Genomic DNA, 19,719 nt, shown 5'->3' with positions numbered 1-19,719 from the left:
AACAATATCCATGTTGACTTTAGGATCTTTCTGCTGAACAATTATGGCTACATCAGAACCTAGACTGTATGTAGTTACAAATTATTTCCTAAAATAATCTGCCACTCATTACTCAACAGTAACTTCATATCTAATATCATATTACCATGTCATTCAGCCTGGTTACTTTTATTTCAAGGTACTCACTGCTTTTTCTAGCTTCAGTTAACCTCAACATTCTATTATCTGAAAATATTACTTTACTAATACCTCTTCGTTTGTAATTATCATTCAATGTGTCAAAGAAGTGGGTTTTAATACACAGTCACTAACAGAATCTAGTATAGACTCAAATTAGCACATTCAAAATTTTGCTTTTTTGAAAATAAACATTACAGATTTCATGGCTTGTTTTGTTTTTTGTTATAGCCAATGTCTCATAAATTATGCTCTGAAATGCAAGAATTAGTAACAACCATTTTAATTGAACCCTGCCTTAATTCGGGTCCTTTATAAAGGGGGTCTAAAGAAAATCTTGATTAGCAGACCACAGCACATTCAGTAATCTTCATGCTATTAGAGTTAACTCACAAACAAAACACACAAAAGTTCTCAATTTTCTTACCACTTTCTCCCTGGAACGCAGAACTCCCATTTTCCCAAAGCGAACATGGAAAGGGGAACACTGAAGATTTCCATCTGGCTGACGCACAACAATTATATCTATACATCCTGACAACGTGGCTGGGTTCAGCCCCTTATAGAGCTCTTTCACAGTTACAAATACTTGCCCTGCTAACTGTCCAACGTAATTCATGGTTTGGACCTGAAAGGCAAAAAATAGAACGAATTAGATTTTGATCCCTGATTTCTATTTTAGAGATATTTGAGAGATGAAGAATCCAGCAGTGGGGTATTCTCTTTCACAAATTAACAATTGTACATAGAATCAGGATTTCCCACCTAACTTATTTACAGCTGATGCGTATTCGTAAAGAGCTTTAAAAAAAAAAAAAAAGGCAAATGAGACCTTGTAAGTCAGCAAATTGTAACAACTTTCAAAAGTTCATTAAAATCAGTTGCCTATAAAACCACTGTCAGACTTTTAGACTCTGAAGCTCATAAATACCTCCATTTATCTCTGAAGAGAAAAGCATTACTTCCAGAATAACATCTCCTCCTAGCATTTATTTGCCCTCAACACCAAATATACTTTTCTCATTATTTCCACAGGCTTTTAAGGGCAGGACAAGTGAATGGTTTTAAGCAGATCTAATTTTCCACTGCGCTGAAGTCAAAGACTGTTTTCCCACTTTACAGGGATTTCTCCCATTAAAAGATTATTATAATGCATTTAGACAATAGATGCGCATTAAGGTTGGACAATCAACCTTCAATCCAGAGTGTCTGAACATTGGAGTTCTTCCTAATGCAACTTCACTGTTCTTGTTTCAAACAGCCTTTTAGTATCAGCAATTTTATTAAAAATCAGACACGTGTTGATTGCTGAAGTCATTGGCTTTATTTCCTCTGCTCCTGGATTTGTTTAGTATTTAGCATTTAGTTTGCTGCTTCTACTCTGCTAATGCACATCCTATTTAATACATTTAGCCCCCCAGACACAACAGCATGCATAGACACACTCACAGGATAAAAAAGACTTCTAAGGGCTCTCAAAATATAAATGAATTTAAGCAGATATTATCCTGAACAGTACAGATTTTAAGGACTTCCAGTGTCTATTGTTTTCATTATTTTTCCAACACCTCTCGCATTTCAAGGTATTGATTTCTGCAAAGTCCTTGTGCACTCAGTATAGAGCACAAGACTTACAGACAAGTTCTTTGCTAAGTTGTACTACATCACTTGGACATCAATAAAAGAGACATTCGCAGGATGGGCAACGCTCAAACTCCCATTGATGGTGATGAGACCAGAACTGAGCTCAGAGTCGGAGACAATCACTGTACAGCAGCATCTGCTGCAATACTCTATCAGCTGTGTTCTTTCATAAACAGCAAAAAGATGTATGAGATGTAAAAATGGCTCCAAATTTAACTGTTATTTAAAGTTATGAACAAAAAACTATTTAAAGAATACAGTGAAAGCATTACAGTAAAAAATCAGAAAGTTACGAAATGCTTTAATTAAGGCAGGTCTCTTCATGCACTGCTGTTCTAATTAGTTAATGTTCACCTGTGTTTTTTTCCAAAGGTCCCTCCACAAAGGATGGACTGAGGCTTTGCTTTCTTCTCTGTTTCTATTTTAATACATGGGTATCAGGACACAAAACATGCATGCTCTAAAGGAAGAATTATTTATGATAGTCACCACTACATACATTGCTCCTGAAAAGCAATAATGGTCTCCCCATCTGACAGCTGGGGAACTGACTTACAAAAAGTGTAATATTAAAACTAGGCACTAACTTCAAAAATCACACAGGGGTTTTTTGAAGTATTTACTATACAAGATGTTGTCATGGTTTAACTCCAGCCAGAGATCAACAACCATAAAGCTACTCACTCACAACCAACCACCCATCCCAAGCAGGATGGGGTGCGGGAGAATCAGAATAGTGAAAATAATAAAATTCATGGTTAAAATAAAGACAGTTTAATGGGACAGAAAAGAAAGGAAAAAATAATAATTATAATAATACATATTAATATAATAATAATGTAATAATTAATGCTAAGAAGAAGAAGAATAAAACTATTTCAATATATAAAACAAGTGATGCACAATGCAATTGCTTACCACCCGCAGACTGATGCTCAGGTAGTACATGAGCAACAGGCCTCAACCAGTATTCCCCCCAGTTTATATTCTGAGCATGACAATATACGGTAAGGAATATCCCTTTGGTCATTTGGGATCAGCATTCCTGGCCACGTCTCGTAACGACTTCTTGTGCCCCTCCAGCCTTCTCACTGGCAGGGAATGAGACACTGAAAAGTCCTTGGTGTAGTGTAAGCACTGGTCAGCAACACTTAAATCATCAGTGTGTTATCAACATTATTCTCACCCAAAATCCCAAACTGTACCATCTAGGAGGATGAAAATTAATTCTAACCCAGCCAAAACCAGGACAGATATTAACTATTGGAAGAATAACCCCTAAATACTTCTGTTTGGAGAAGCCTTTCTGCATAGTGCTCAATTCAGGTATCTAGAAAATGCCACCTACTGAAAAGCCGACAGATAAAAACTTCATGACAACTATATTCAGTTCTCCTGCACTGAACTGGTATTAGCATTTTGGGCTCCTATTATACATTAGAAACATGCCTTCCTGAGTGCAAACCTAGTGGTAAACTGTTTCATAGAGAACGGCACTTGAACCTCAGGCCACACCCTATGCTGTGTCACAGAACAATAGGCTGGGAGAGACTTCTAAAGGTCCCCTGGTCCAAAGGTCTGTCCAAATCAGGGACAACTTGACCACACGGCCCACAGCCTTGGTCCAGCTGAGTTCTCAGTGTCTTCAAGGATGGAGATTTTTCAGCCTTCCTGCACTTCTGTTCCTATGTTTGCCTGTCCTCACCGAGAAAATTTTCTTTCCAATACCTAATTTGAATTTCCCTTGTTGCAACTTGTGCAGTTGCCTCTTGTACTGTAACTTTGCACCTTTAAACATTCCAGCTGTTTCCTCTATACCCAACAAGTAACTAAATAGTCTGAAGACTAAACAAAACTAGCTTTCTCAGCCTCTCTTTTTAAGTCAAAAGTTCTTAGCCCCCTAATTATCTTGGCGGCCACCATCTAAGCTGTTTCCTCTATACCCAACAAGTAACTAAATAGTCTGAAGACTAAACAAAACTAGCTTTCTCAGCCTCTCTTTTTAAGTCAAAAGTTCTTAGCCCCCTAATTATCTTGGCGGCCACCATCTAAACTTTTTTAAAAGATGGCACCACACAGGCACAGACTTAAGTTCAGAAGTGAGCCTCCAGGGTGACAGATGTAAGGAAACTTAAATTATCCCTTTGCTTTGGAAAATACTTCAGTTTCTACTGAGGATTTTTCCGGTCTAAAACACAGTAAGAAACACATTTCTCATTCAGTTAAGACTAAATTTAACCATGGCTACAATTAGGCTCAAAATTACACTGTATAGTTCACCCCAGTTAACGCTTGGTTTGCTGAAGTAACAAAATTTCTAGGTGTAAAACAGCCACAACTTCCTTGGCGGAGAAGGAGCTGTTAGGACAGTATATACACCCCACTATATGGAGAGTTATAGTCAGACAATCCAAATATGAGAACTGATGCATCCCCTTAACAAGTTACACCAGCAGGGTTCCTAAAATCATAAACAGAGAATTTTGCAACTATTCTTGTTCACAGCAAATCTTAGGGCAGGCAGTGCAGCTATCTCAGGACACAGAGATTATTTTTATTAAAAAAGTTGGGCACCATCCTCAAGCTCTGGCCAGGCCAACTGGCACAGTACAGCTTCCTTCCATACAGTGGAAATCTCCTATCCCTTATAAAGAAAGTGCCACATTCAAACTGCTGGTGATGGGCACTCCTTTCAAGCTGGGTTGAACCTGACGTGCAACAAAATCACTGTGGAACTATGAGACAGACTAAGAGACTAATCACATAATTTCCTGACAAAAATGGTTTATATTTCAAATGTAAGGAATAAAAGATGCTGTAGTTAACATGGGGGAGAGTTCAGAAATTAGACTCTGATGGATGTAGGCCCTCTATTCTAACTTTTATCCATGCCAACCAAAGTTGAGATTGTTTGGAGTCTGAGGTTTTTAAGTTTATATGCCAAACCTAAAGTCAGTCCACACTATGTCAGCACTCCAGGAAACCAGCATTCCTCAAACCCCAGAGAGACTGCATGTGGTTTTGGAGCAACACTGCATTCTGGTCGCTCCAAGAAGTCTTTCACTTACTGACCAGGCAGCAGCAACTTCAGCAATAAACATGAGCTTAGTCATGCGCTAAAGCCCCCGTGCCTGTCTGTCTAATTATACTCAACTTAGTAAAACTCTTGTTCTCATATCATGCTAGTGGACATAGCATGGAATATTTTTTTTTTCATGCTGGGAAAATTCAGAATTCTTTTGATCCAAGCTTGCAGCAAGAGAGAACAGTCTGTACTGCTTCTGTCAGGATTTTCAAATGTCTTGAGTTTTATTCTTTGCCAGAACACATTTCAGAGCTCTAAATAATGCATCTATTATAAAATTAAAAGTATAATTTTTAATGTAAATTTAACTAGCATTATCTGCCAGGAGGCTTAAAAAATTTCCAACTCTTCTGATTGCTAAAGACAGCAGTAATTTTTCAGAATTTATCATCATGTGGAAAAATAAGTAAAAAATAAATAGCTAAGTATCTCCCTTATTACTTAACTGATTTATTCACTTAGAAAAGATTGATCTAGCAAAGTTAATTCTTTAAAGTCCTGCTCTACTACATGCCACAGTAAGATCAAACGCATTGTCATCTTGATAATCCACTTCTTTCATACAGGTACACTAGACTGTCCTAATTCCACTGGAAAAGCCAGTAATTGTCCCTATTTTAATTTTGCTTTTTTGGATTTTTTTTTTTTACAGCTCATGTCTCATGCATACATTTTCATCTTTCTTTACTTTCTTTTCACAGAATAAAATACTTAAAGTCATAGGAACTAAAGGCCTTTTTTCCTTTCGCAATACCCAGTGTCAGGTGCCACAACACAATGAGTAATAGATTAGATATCCACACACATCCAAATTACTAAGGGATGCAAGTGCTGTTCAACACATTCTAACGTCAGACACTTGATTTAGGTAGCATACTGCAAGGGTAACTAAAATCTGGAGCACACTTCCTCTGGAAGATATGGAATTTCCAACGCAGAAAATTTTGAGAAAGACAAACATCTGCTAGGACTGCTTTAAAAACACGCAACTGTAATCTTCGGGAAAGACACTGTTGCTGTTCCTGTGACCAAGACAGTAAACCAAACCATATCCCATCACAGACCTGAACATTACAATCTGGACATCTCAGCTGAATCTATTCAAATTTCAAAATCTGCTTCTGGTACCTTTTAGGCACAGGCCAATAAGCACTCTCCCAACAATTCCCAGGCATAGCTAATGAGAGAAGATGGACTGGGGACCACTCCCATGGCCACTTTAGAAATAGACACCGTCTTTTAGAGGTTAAGAGAGCTTTACAGAATAGATGTGAGCAGATGGTGCTAGCTGGTCTGGCCACCAAGAACAGACTTGGGCATTGTTTCATTCACTGGGAGGGATGTAACATTTAGGTCCCTTTCTGTCCCTTTTCTCAGGTTCTACAGTTATGACTGTGCATTGGCTTTGTAGGCCAGAAGCAAAAAAATTGCAGCAATGGTAAACATAACACAAACCAAATGCTTAGCACAAGGAAAAACAACACATATAGATAGTTACGCTTTTAATACCTGATGTGATGATGAGACCTTGGTCCACTCTGAAGTGGTGGGCACAAGCACAAAACAAATCAACTTTTCTCATAAGAACTTCCATACAACTTGTGAGATTATGAAAGGGGACAAAAACTGATGAGCCAGTGTTCGCTTAAAATACATCATTGCAACTCTGCTGCTAAAACTGAAACTATGACAATTTTATAAACCTGATCTGCCTTTGGCTTCTGTTTTAAAGATGTAAAGCTTGAGAGAGACCAGACTGTATTTGGGAATCAGACTATGGTCCTTTCAAGAGAATTATTCCACATTTATTAAAAAAAAAAAAAAGTTAATGACATTATTCAAAGTCAGTGCTTATTGCCACTCTTTTACTACATATCAAACTTTTATATCCTTGACACTGAAGCAATTCAATACTGAACATCAACTCCCTCTACTGCAATTAATGGAATGTTACTATTGACTTAAGTCTCTACCATATTGAAAACAGTTTCAGAGGCTATGTTCTAAAAAAGATTTATGATAAAAATGTAGGAGAGAGAAGGAAATATTTCAGATAACAATTCCCTAGATGATTTTTTTAAAGTTAAGCTCAGTCCTTCAAGTCTGTATCGCAAGCATAGTAACAGTGACTTCTCAAACACAAAAGCTCATAATAACTATCATTCTATTATTTTTTGAAGAGGTACTTTTGTTTATTAGTAAGTGATCAACACATTGTACAGTCACTAAAGCTGTGTGATTGTCACGTTAAAATCTCTTTGTACCCTAAATAATTTCAGGTTGGAAACTGAAAATCATTAAGAACTTTTGAAAGCCTTTTTCTTAACTATTTGTTAGCTCCCACATCACTCAAACCCAAGGTCACTGCCATGAATTCCAACTGTACTTTTTTGAGTAAATTCCCAGACAGAACACCATAGTTGTGCATTTCTCAGAGAAAAGTCAGAGCCTGGGTCTACTTTCTCTAGAGGAGCCATGAAGAGGTTGCACAGAACTGAGGGTTGCACAGAGCCCTTAGTTTAGAACTTTACTTTCCTACAAGATTCTACATAGTTTTTTGCATGTTATTAAGGCTTATATCTCAGAGGGTGTGTAACTCCCAACGGTTTTAAACAGGGTCTACTACTGTGGTTATATCTCAACTGCAGTATGCCAAGCTCATCCAAGTGAGACAGAGACAAGCACTCTCCTCGTATATTCCTTTTTCCTGGGAAAGGAAACCTGGACACATGACCTGAAAGAGAGCCATAAGCAACCATGACCCTGATTTGGACAAGTAGCTGAGGGAGAACTCCAGGGAACTCTGCTGAGCAGCGTGACTCTGGTTGTTCTGTAAATAGGAGTGCAAACTCTGTCCAAGTCTGATTATAAGCACATTTGTTCCAGACTTCCCCACATTCACAGCTGCGTGGGACAGATCACATTCAGGTGATCTGACAATAAGTCGGGTCAATCAGGACACGGGTGCAGTTCACTTGTATGTCCCACATCAGAAAGCAAAATTCGTCAAGTGGCTGGCTCTACAACAAAGTAAGAGCATTGTGATTCATCTGCCAGCCAAATCTCCAGAAATATATGCTGTTAGGAACTATTTGACTTCTATTACAAGTTAGCCAAGGCCAGTACCAAAAGTTGTGACTTCTTACAGCAGCCAAAGAGTCAAATGGATCAAAGGTCAAACTTATCTTTCAAGTTTCTGGTCCTTCCAAAAACCCACCACTCACACTCACTCAAAGACATACACTTTTGACTTTAAGATGATTATTCATTTGGTTCTGATATTCAAATAGTTGTAACTTTGCTTGGTGCAATACTTCACAAAGTCCCTGTAAAAGGTAGATAATTTCCTTGAGAGCAGCTGAAACCAAAAAACCAAAGACTCAAAACTTCTCTATAATGACTCCTCCTTTTCAAACAAATGGAGGACTGGCCCATAGCCTCAGTCAGGGTATCAGACTGGTACCCAAGAGTCCAGGAGAATTACTTCAGGGCCAGCTGAAGTGTACAACCACAATCCCCACACCACCCCTCAAATGTACATTCCCCACTCTCTTAAATCTTGCCCTTGTCTCAGCACTGAAAACTAACATCATTAAAACCAGCTTCAAAATAAATATTTTAATTTTAAATTTTAAATTTCATATTATTTTAAAATAACTTCTAGCTGGATCAACAGGATGATGTGACTCACCACATACCCATACAATTGCTACTACCAACTACAGAGAGAAACTAGGAGTCAGAGTTGCGTAGTAAAAAGGACACCTCTATTGACTTTTCAGGCAGTCTTGAAATCATACCTCAAGACTTGTCTCCTCCTTTCCCTGAGGTTTCCTGGGAGACCTTCCACATTTCCCTTGATCTCTCTGTGCCTCAGTTTCCCCCTTGTACAGTGCTTCCCTCCTCATGGAGACACTTTGAGGGAACATATTGAAGGGCTGAGACCCCTTTGAACTGACTGCATAAAGAGGTGCAAACTTTACAACCAACTGAAAAGTACAAACTGATGCCTAAAACCAAGAACCTGTGAAATAGCTGGAGGATATATGGTAGGTCATGTACAGTGCTGCCCTGTGCTACTGTTCTGATGTCAGAGAGGCAACATAAATCAGAATGGAAAAACAGTAGTAGCTCTACTATATACTGGCACCTCGTGTGACTCGACATCCTTTCTTTCAGCAGGATTGGAAAACAAACTTGTTTGTTAGGCTCTAATTTTGAATTTTCCATATTTTTAGAGTTTAAAGTAAACTCTTACTGCATTTCAACTGTATATATGTTCAAAGATAAACAAATGGGAGTACCTGCACATCTTCAAGTATGGAAAACAGCCAAAGACTAAAACTTGCCCAACTCCTTACAAACAGGTCCTACTACATAAGGTAAACAAATATTATCAGGGGCTATCAGAAAAGCAGAAAGTATCTAAACCCATTAGAAGCTATTTTAGCTATTTTCATGGCTTCATGCTTAAAATTATAACATAATTATGTTGTTTCCCCCCTTATCTCCTTCACTGTCTCCCCACTTTTTCTCCATCTCTCTTCATGGAAGCAGGCTCATTTTACTGTAATAGGAGTTCATCCATCCAACTTCTAACAGTGCAATGAAGACAGCACAATGTTACTGTTACGTATGTACTCTAAGCATTTGCCAGTATGTTTCCTAGGACAGCAGAAACACAGCTATCCAGAAAATAAACCACTCCCAAACACCCCCCAGACTATGCACCAAATTAGAGGTCAACAGATCTATCAAGGCTGATGACTTTACATGTGGAAAGAAAAATTATCTGCTAGACAGTCTGCAACATCAATGCTGTGATCCCGCCTCTATACAATTCTTGGTTTTGACAGGTAACAAAAATATTGCAGAGCTTTATCTCCTTCCCCTCCCTTCACAAGATACATTTGCGTTTAGTTCTGCTTCTTGAAGGTAGGGGAGATACACTAATCAATAGAAAAAGTCTTGGGCCCGGGGGGGAAGAGGAGGGGAAAGGGGTGCCATATAAAAGAAATACAAAATATCTAAAGTTCATTTTCATATGGAGCTATTGCATTGCTGCCAGCCAGGCTCTGCTACGCCATTAAATCCCTCTGTCCTGTTACCGCTTTCATTATTCCAGCTCAGGGAAAGTATTAGCGAAGCAGTGGCACTAATGCGGAGATTTGCATCAGCAGCTGCCAGCCTAAGGGAGGCAAAAAATACAGCCCCGAACGTCAAAGGGGAAGCAGCAGCAGCAGCAAGACACTGAGGGACACTGGCCTCCAGCAGCTCACACCCCAAACCAACATCCCCGCGCTGGACGCCTTCCCCGAAGGTAAACCTGGGAAGCATCGGATCTTCCTCCTCGCCGGTGCACAAAGCACTGTCCGGCCACGATGCGCCCAACAACCCCGGCGCTCGCTGTCCCTGCAGCGCCAGCCTGCCCGGCAAGGGGAGGCAGCGGGGAGGGTAAGGGGGAGGGCAAGGGCCGCGGGCAGCCGCCCGAAGCCCCGCCGGGGCCGGCGGAAGCCCCAGGCCGACCGACCCGTCGCCTCCAGCGGCAACAACGCCCCGCGGGGCATCCCGGCCTCGCCTTCCCCGCCCGGGGGCAGCCGGAGGAAGGAAGCGCCTCCCTGCCCGAGCCCCGGCACCCACCTCTGCCTCGGGCCGGCTCTGCTACAAGCTCCGCTCGCCGCCGCCTCTGTGGCCGCCGCGGCCGAGGGGACTCGCCGGGCCCGGCGGTGCCGCCCCGGAGGAGGGGCCGGGCCGGGGCCGGGGCCGGGCCGGGGGCGGAGCGCGGGCCCCGCCGGAGATGCCGCGGCAGCCGCGGGGCGGGGCGGGGCGGGGCGGCGGCCGCGCCATCGCGGGGGGCGGTGCGGTGGCGTGGGGTGATGTGATCCCCGGGTTTGTGATGGGGAAAGCGGTCTGCGGAAGAGGGAATCGGTCAGCCCAGCCTGACCCGTGACAGGCGCCGGTGCAAGCTTGAGCTGCCAAAGCGCAGCCGTCGGGAGCACGTCTTTTAACCTCATGCGCTTTATCACTGTAAATAAATGCGATTAAATAAAGTTTTGCCGCCGGATAGTGCTTCCCTTCCATTTAAACCGTATCATAACCTCCTTCTACACTGAGAGCGGCCTTACAGATATAAATAGGGAAGTGGGTGTTCCCGTTAGAAACGACCCGATGAAGGAATCTTCCAGGCTCTTTTAAGTCTGTTTACAGAAGGCAAGAGAGGGTGGTGCTATGTGCAAAACAACCGAGAAGTAATCTGAGTAATACAACCACACAAAAGAGGACAAAGAAAAAATATAAAAGGATCAAAGATCATTAGTTGAAGCACCCCGCTAATTTTTGACCTGAAAACAAGTTTTTGAGAACTGGATTTCATGCATCTACATATTCTAGTCCCCAAAATGTGCATGCAGCTGAAGCCTGGGAACAGGCTTACCCTGTTGAGTAATTAATGCTTAAGTCTTCCATTTTCTGTTAACTTTCCAGTTACGCTGTAAAACAATCCCAGTGTACATCACCCAATCGTAATCCTTCAGACTTGTTTTCTGTGACACATCTTCTTGCTATAGCTTTATTAGCTCTGTGTCTGTGTTGGCCAGTCTTTGTACAGCTCACAGCTACAACGTAGTTGCTGGGTAATGGGGCCAGGTGCACACTCACAGACTCCAATCCCTGCCTCTTGTTCTCCTCCATTCCCACCTGCACAGCTACCCTAATGTGTTTACTTCAGTTTTGGAACACAAGAGTCAGTGAAGACAGTTTCTGCACAACAAATAAAGGTGTATACTCAGTCCCAAAGAGAAAATAATACATAACTGAGCCCAGAAATACCTGCAGTTTCATTTCCCAGGCATATCACATCTCGTCCTTGTCAGTGGACAGTCAGTAGACAATGAGAAATGCTGGTAAATAATCCCATCCCTGATATGAATACAAGGATGTTGTATTCATACAACAGGCTCTGTCTGTGTTGGCTGTGGATCCTGACCAGTGCCCACCACATTTGTGTGAACTATGATCCCATATTGTGTTCCCTATGAGAGGATGGTAACCTCTAGCCATCACCATCCAAGTTAGGTGGGAGGGCTGCTCTAATATATTGGTCTAATATGGTCTTTCTCTACTATGCTAAAACCAAAATGTGATCATAGCACACTGAGTCAAAACCACTGTCTTTCCATAACCTCAACAACACCCACCCTTCCATGCATCTTTCAGAAATCCAGAAGCTAGAGTTTCTTTCAGAAATCCAGAAGCTACAGCCTCAATTGTGGAAGTTCTGTATGGTGTTTATAATTACTTATCATGTCTAACCCTATGCTGCTTGATGTAAAATAACCCACAGAATAATGCTCTACATTTTTTATGGTTCCATGTGCAAGATCATGGAAATACAGCCGTGATACACACAAGAAGCTGTGGGATGTGTCAAATGCTTGCAGAGCAACAGTGAGCTTCAGTTAACAACAAGGGACTATCTTCATCCTTCTATGCTTTTTTACTCTGTTCTTTTTGATGGTGTGACCGGTGTGCAGAGCAGTGTTCCTCAGATTACTTCCCTGGAACAACCTCTGCTGAATGATTCTGAAGTCTTTACTTGTGCTGCACTTTAGCTCATAACTGTTCTTCCCAGTTACATCTAGCTGGAGTACCAAGCACTAATATGTAATCATCGATATCGTCCAAGCCTTAACACAGTCATGGCTGTGATTTTGACTCAGCCCAATGCAGAGTTTGGAGGATAGTATGGTCAGGGGTGGTTCCTAAAAAATATTCTGGCGTTACCCACAGAGTAGTTGGCAGAGGGAGTATGGTCAGGGGGCATGCTCTACCCTTGCAAGAGGAAAGTCCCTGGTGATATCATTTCCAAAACACTCGGGAACGATGAAATTCTGAACTATTACTGTTTTCTTCCCCCTTGACAGGTTTCTTTCTGGAGGCATTGTGTTAGTCAATGCATATTTGTTTCCTTGCTTTGATCTAAAACTGTCAACAAAATTTTGGAGGACCTGCTCATGTAAGTTTTTCTTTCCATTCCTTTGGTCATCAACTTATATGCATCCATTACAACTTATTCTTGATTCCTGTCCCAAAGAGTTTATAGGTTATGTATTCACTCTGTGTTTGTAGAGTTCTGGTACAGTAGAGTTCTAGCCTATGATCTGGGCACATAGTTCCTATGAAAATACAAGTAAGAAGAAAGTTGAGCAGTGTAATCTTCTGTAAATTAATAAAACTCAATTTATAAAAAGTCTACAAGCACAAAAGATTTTAATAATACTCAAGAACAGATTCCTAGAGAACATTGCTAAAATCCATGCGAGGGAAAAAAGGCCTTCCATTCTTACTTGATTTTTCTAGCAAGTATGTTGCCAGGGAGCAAAATAACTGCTCAAACCATTGTGCATTAGCAGTAATGTCTGGCTTTCCCCCCACTTTAATGGGGGAAAACAACCTCCAATACAACCCCCAATACAACCCCCAGTACAACCAGAGTTGTTGTTTAGGCACACAGTACCTGGGCCATGAATGACTGCAATTGTTAATGCATGCCCACTGTGCTGGGAAAAATTATTCAGTAAATAAAAAGTTGAGCTTTTAGCTTTTAACTTATAATGAACTCATAAGCAAAGACTGCTCTGGGGTCTGGTGCTGACATTCTTTATACTAGCAATACACTCAGAGTAGCTCAGGAAATGTAAATTAAGAGTTGATCTAGTTTTATTCCAGTGTAAACATAAAAAAGCAGTTTGATTCTGACTATGTAATTATCTAATTAATTGTCCCACAATCTTAACAAAGGAATTGTTCTCCTAACATAAGTAAATATTTTTATAAAGTACATACAGTCACTTGTGATAGTTTACTGAATTCTCTGTCTGGTTCAGGTTTTTTTTCCCTTCATTTTTCTTTTCCCTTCAAGTCCAATTATCTAGTACTTCATTAAATACTGGCATTTTATCTATCTCTTAGTACTTGATTGATTTGAGAACTTTTTTTAAAAAGTATAATTAGATGTTATTTAGTTGCAGAGAAGAGATTTCTAAAACATTTACCCCCCACTTGCTGTCAGTTTTGACTGTCCTGCTGTCTTTGCTTTTTCTCTATTCCTGGGATCGACTGTTCCAACTGTTTCAGCATCAGGTACTTGAATATCTGAGTAGTAAGCAACTTACTTTGAAAAGAGAAATAATGCAATCCTTGTCCAACATGAATCTGTACAGGACTTTATTCATATAAAATTATCTTCCTATTGGCAGTGTGTTCAGTGTGTCACATTTAGACAGATGTTTCTGGCCTGCCCCAGCTATCAATTCTGTCCCCCTGAGCAACTTGCACTTTGCCAGCTTTAGCTTTTGGATTTTGCTTTCTGTATCGTCACAGTTCCTGAGTATTGTAATCATTTGCTGACAGTCACAGCAAATACACATTCTGACATAATTTCTTATCTTTCTCCTTTGACCTCTCTGTCAAGAGAGGAGATGGCAACGTCATCCTCAGGAGGACTGTGATGCCACCAGAAGTAGTATAAAGTGTAAGACAACAATGAGGCAGGGGAGTGACTGGTGAAAAGCAAAACTGAGAGGCTTATTATGTCAAATGATCAAATGTGGGATTGTAATTTTCCAGGAACTGTTGCAGGCGAAATTAGAGGCAGGGCAGAAGGCACTGGTTATGTACCAAAATGCTCATCTGTAATGATAACAGCTCTCATGCCATCAGGGCATGCATTGCATAACTGAACTTGATTTTGAAACAAGTACTTTTGGTCTTGGTTTTGTGACAGATACACCCTTTCCTCCACCTCAGTGAAAATGCAGCCCAAAAAAAAGGATCTGTAGCAAATGAATCACCAGACAAGTTTTAGGGCTTTTTTTTCCTTCTCAGAATATAACAAGTCAGGATGATGAAAATTCTCAAAAGAGCCTTTCTTATTCCTCTAGATCCACATCCAGCCATGCAAAACCACGAAAACCTCAATGCTTCCTTTATATCCTAGCAGCTCTTTCCCCAGTCAAAACTCATTTCTCTGCTACAAAATACTTGGCTACTGAGAAACAGAGGCTTCTATTGATTTCTGTGACCCAAACATCGTCAAAGCAAAAGAGTGTAGGAATATTTAAATTAGGAGCAAGAGAGGCTAAATTTATCAACCTTTCTGGACGTACACTTGTACCAGTCTAATCTCATCAGAAAGTAATTTAGCTCCAAATCTGTAAATAGCCGTGGTTAAGCTCTCTAAATATAATCTTAAAAAGCTTAGAAAAACTTGAGACCTGATAAAGCAAAGCAATCACGGTGTATGAGATTAAGGATATAACAGTGAAATCATCAGCATGTTCTTTCTTCAGCCAAAGACCACAATTCCTGCATATGCTTGTTCAAGCTTAGACTTGTAGTCTGCTCAGGCAAAATACATACTGATGCCTAAGTGCACATATGTACAAGAAAATCATGTTCAACTCCATGGCAATCCCCTCCATCCTATTGTTTCCAGCCCAAAAGCTAGATTTTCATCAGTCCAGTATATCTATGCATGACCAGCAAAGCTTTTGCCCAGAACTCTGTTTTCAAAGCACAGCAAATCAGAATCACCGGTATTATTTTTTTAGAACAAAATAGTACAAAACATACTTTGAGTACTTCAAACAAAGCTGGTCTGCTTCCCAGGGTATAATCTTTACTTTACTGTTCCTGAAACTCTTGCAAACTGAAATGGCAATCTTAATCCTGAAGAGGAAGAAGATATTTGGAAACAATCTCCTTCTGTTGAGAAGTTTTTTGCTTTTCTCTCAGCCTCATGTCTGCAATTTCTACATCAGACTGCCTACCAACATGAAATTATCCTTGCAAACATGTTCTGAAAGTTATTGTTCAGGGATTGGAGAGCAGCACACCTTGATTCATCCACTGTGTTGTTGCCTCCTTACTATGCAAACTGTAGCTGGCAAAGATGTATCAGATATAGCCATGATAATAAGATAAATAGATATTTTATTTATCTCTTTCTTCTGATGGGTTAAGCATTAAGTGCTAATATAACTCATTTTGAAGTTCATTCCATAACTCCACTGAGGAGTGGAGTATTTAAAATGAGTTTTACAATAAAAGTAGCAATATTTGGTGCTTCTCACTGTGACAGAAAAATTCTTCACTTCTGTGCAGATCAGGGTATAGAAGGGGTTGTGCTGTGTGGCTCCTGATGAATGAAGGGGAACTCTGTTCCCGGCTTGTGGTTACAAGAAGCAGGTTGGCTTGGCTTTGAAGTTAAATAATTCTGCGCTATCTCAGGTACTGTCGTTAGTTCTGGCTTTCATATAAACTGGATTAAAAGAGTTTAATCTCCCCCTCAAGAAAGAGGCAGATGGAGGATTGTGAGCAGGCTGTCAGGAGGAGAGGCAGACCCTGGAGCTGATGGGGAAGGTCTCTACAGGCACTGCCCTGAAGTTCGCCTCTTCAGCCCTGTCTTGTGACTATTGCTGAAATAAACTGAGATAATGCGACCCATTACTACTTTTCTTTTCCCCCCTCTCTCACTTATACTCAATTTTCTTCAATATTTGAAGTGGTAGAATGTAACCAGGTTACAGCAGTTTTTTAAAATGGCTGCGTGTAACATTTAAAAGGGTAACTTTCCCAATTGACCCTCTGCAGCAGGTGTGGGTCCTGTGCCACTGCTTGAAGGGCCCCTTTCCCCCACAGGGCTGTCTGTAACAGCAAGGCAGGCACAAGTTGATGCTCTGTTCATGAGCTCCTGCCATGAACACACTGTCTGCTCATTCCTTCTTGTGTGTTAAGCTGTCAGGACACCTTAATCTGGCAGCATGGATTTCAGATCTCTCTGATCTTTAACCTCTAGACTCAGCACTGGGTGATTCAGGGGGAGAGGTGCGATACTGTTTTGGGATAATCTGTCTTAGAAGCACTTTCCTTGTAATTCCATTATTGGGGATTTTAGTGATTATGGTATTATTGTTTACAGTTTGAAAAGAGCTTACTTGCACATACATACAAGACTTCTTCTTAAACATTATGTTTCAGAGCAATTTCAATAAAATAGCTGCATTCACGAATTAGCACACTATGAAAATTATTCATCCTTGTTCCATAAATGTGGCAGAGGTTTGTGTTAAAACAAGAATTTTGTGTATATCTATGGAAATCATTTACTTTGGTGAAATTAGTGAAATCCATTTCATTAGGTCCAGCATGTCCTGGGACAGAAAGCCTTTGTCCTGGCAGCCTGTATACTTTCCATATTCCATTATGCAAATATGAGAATTCATCAGAGACTCTGCCTCATTCCTGTTACCCTCATTCCAGGTAACTGTACAGTTTATCTCCTTCAGACAAATCTACACACCATGCATAGTCTCCCAAAACCAGCAGCCTATGCCCACAAAAGCAACATAAGCTTGTTTTACTATTACTTGCACGTCAGTGACATTGTGTTCAGTGTATCATGCACAAGGAGAATTCCCAACCCAGTGAGTTTAGAGTCTGAAAGTATCAGGCCTGATATTCAGTTCACACAAAACAACATAATCCCATTCAAGCCAGTGAACTCTGTATTACATAAGCAAATGTTCTTACTCGTTGTTTCAAACAGGTGAAGATTATTTTGTTTTTAATAGCACAACTAGAAACAAATTAGGCAAGCAGTGTTTTTTATCAAGCTTTACCATAGTACAAGAAGACACAAAGGACTGGTCAGAAATTAATTCTATTTAATAGAATAAAAAACAAAGTCATACCCACAGGTAGTCCAGAGTCATGTCAAGGTACATGTCTGCTTCTGATCTGAACTCTTCAGACACTGTTTTTCCCATTCCCACCCCCACACTGCAATTTGGGCACAAACAGAAAGGCTTCCCTGTGCAGTCATCCCAGTGATATCAGACGTCCCTCCCCTGCAGCCCTAGGTGACGTCCCAGTTCATTCACCTTGCGTGTTTTTCGTGTTGCGTGCATGGGCTTGGGATCATACTCATTGCTCATCTACCTTGTCCAGGTCACACGTAATTTGTTCTATGCAATTCTACTTCCCCTGGCAGATAAAGTCTGGTGTGGTTTTCTCACTTTCTGTTTCATACTGCTATCTGCTTTGAGCAGGCATAGGCCCAGCTTAGTGCAAAAATATATTTTGTCTGCAACACCTTTGATATTTTTTTTATTGTTAGTGGTTTGCTAATTTCCCATGATCTTTTTGTGCAGCACATTTTAAATATAGCACATCCACATTACAGAATTCTTCCTCCTCCTCTTCTTCATGTATTCCTCTACTAGATTATGAGACATTTAGGGCAAACATCATAGTGCTGATACATAAAGAAGAATACAAAATTTTTCCCAAATAAAACATAACATGATTCTTCTTCAAGTATAGTCTTACTGGAAGAATGCATTTTTCTCAGTTCTTTCAAAGTTACAGTACATGTTCACATGGCATATTTTGATTAGCCAGGAGATGTTCTTGTGAAGTTCAGAATCTCACCTGAATGCAGATCTGAATGTTCCCAAAGTTTGGAATGAAAAGATCACATTTGTAATATTGCCTTGCATATGTTTAATTTTCAGATTTTATGCTGTCCTTTGTTAACTGGAGTCCCTTCCCTGTTCATTTTACTGGCATTTTGAATTTCAAGGTACCTTTCTGTCTGCAGAGCTCAGCTACAGTACTGGATGTCCAAACCCAAGCCCTGCCAACAGCAACCAACCTCGTCCTTATTTCAGACTGCCTGTTTGGCTTTTGTACCTATAAGGTTTACATGACATTGCTAATGTCAAACTCTTCATGAAGGTTAAATCTTCAATTTGTAGAAACTGACATACCTTCCTACATCTGCCACACCCAAACTGAGAAGCTGCCAGGTTCTACCAACCAGCCAGTACACTCCAAGGAGCTACATGCGAGTCTCCACAGGCTCTTGGATCAGGAAGGTTCCTCTGTAAATTATAGAATATATCCTATACTGCACTGTGTAGGTTGTCTGGAAACACCAGAGTGGGATTTACATGAGAGAGCAGTATTACTGTGCTAAGTTTATACTCCACCCAGACTAATACATCTCCTGCGAAACCTACGCAGGGCTGTGTGGTGACTCCCGTAGCTCAGCTCAGTGGATGTGATTGCATTGCTCTGCTTGGTGCTGAGTAGAAATGCTGTGGTCTTACATATGATTTCAAACACATCAGCATCTCAATACTCTGCTCCACCATTGCTGTAAGAGTAGGTCACTGGGAAATACAATCCAGAGTCACTTATAAAATCATCAGGCTGATACCCAGATCTTCCTCTTTTCCCTCCTCCACCAATCATTCAGCAGTGGTGGTTCTATCATTGGGGTGGGAAATGCCATTCTCCCTCTCTCATTTCTTCTCCTGAGTGGTTTTTCTGTCAATCCATGACTATGTCCCAAGACGACCACCTCATAGATATGCTCTCTGCCTTCTGGAAGAGCAGCAGCAGAGATGTCTGGGCATGTTTTCCCTGGCTTGGGACATGTTTCGCATCTCACATTTGCCACAGGCTTGCTCATTCTGTGCTTATTGCCCACGTCAGGTGCCAAATTTCCAAACTTTTGTGTTGTTTCCATCCTTATCCTGCTGGTACTAGCCACGTTTTAGGGCCACCAGAGCCACCCACTTTCCAAACAGGAACAATAATACTGCGGGAGACATATAGTAACACATTGTCCAAAGTGTGACACTTGGACAAGCTGCATACCAGAAAGTTGGAAGAGTTAACCACTGCCTGATCCTGCTTTATCAAAGACCCATTGGGCTTCAAGCTAGGCCTGCTCTATGGCACTGAGT

The 19,719-nt window shown here is 40.8% G+C and overlaps 1 protein-coding gene across 6 annotated transcripts in view; it reads right to left on the bottom strand.

Annotated features, from left to right (window-relative positions):
* LPIN1 (lipin 1) overlaps positions 1–19,719 on the bottom strand; it is a 78,128-nt gene that overhangs the window by 36,262 nt on the left and 22,147 nt on the right. For 5 of the 6 annotated variants that reach the window (XM_027892838.1, XM_027892841.1, XM_027892837.1 and 2 more), the window contains exon 3: positions 605–805. In XM_027892838.1, the coding sequence (XP_027748639.1) occupies positions 605–805 (201 nt within the window). Of the gene's footprint in view, positions 1–604; positions 806–10,546; positions 10,623–19,719 lie in introns of those variants that run through there. The other variant, XM_027892840.1, reaches the window with a different exon arrangement.

This window comes from Empidonax traillii, unplaced genomic scaffold (assembly GCF_003031625.1).
Source record: "Empidonax traillii isolate 1590-97213 ecotype Southwest subspecies unplaced genomic scaffold, ASM303162v1 scaffold371:size713392, whole genome shotgun sequence".
Classification (NCBI taxonomy): Eukaryota; Metazoa; Chordata; class Aves; order Passeriformes; family Tyrannidae; genus Empidonax; species Empidonax traillii.
This window is presented reverse-complemented; position numbering and strand designations above follow the sequence as displayed.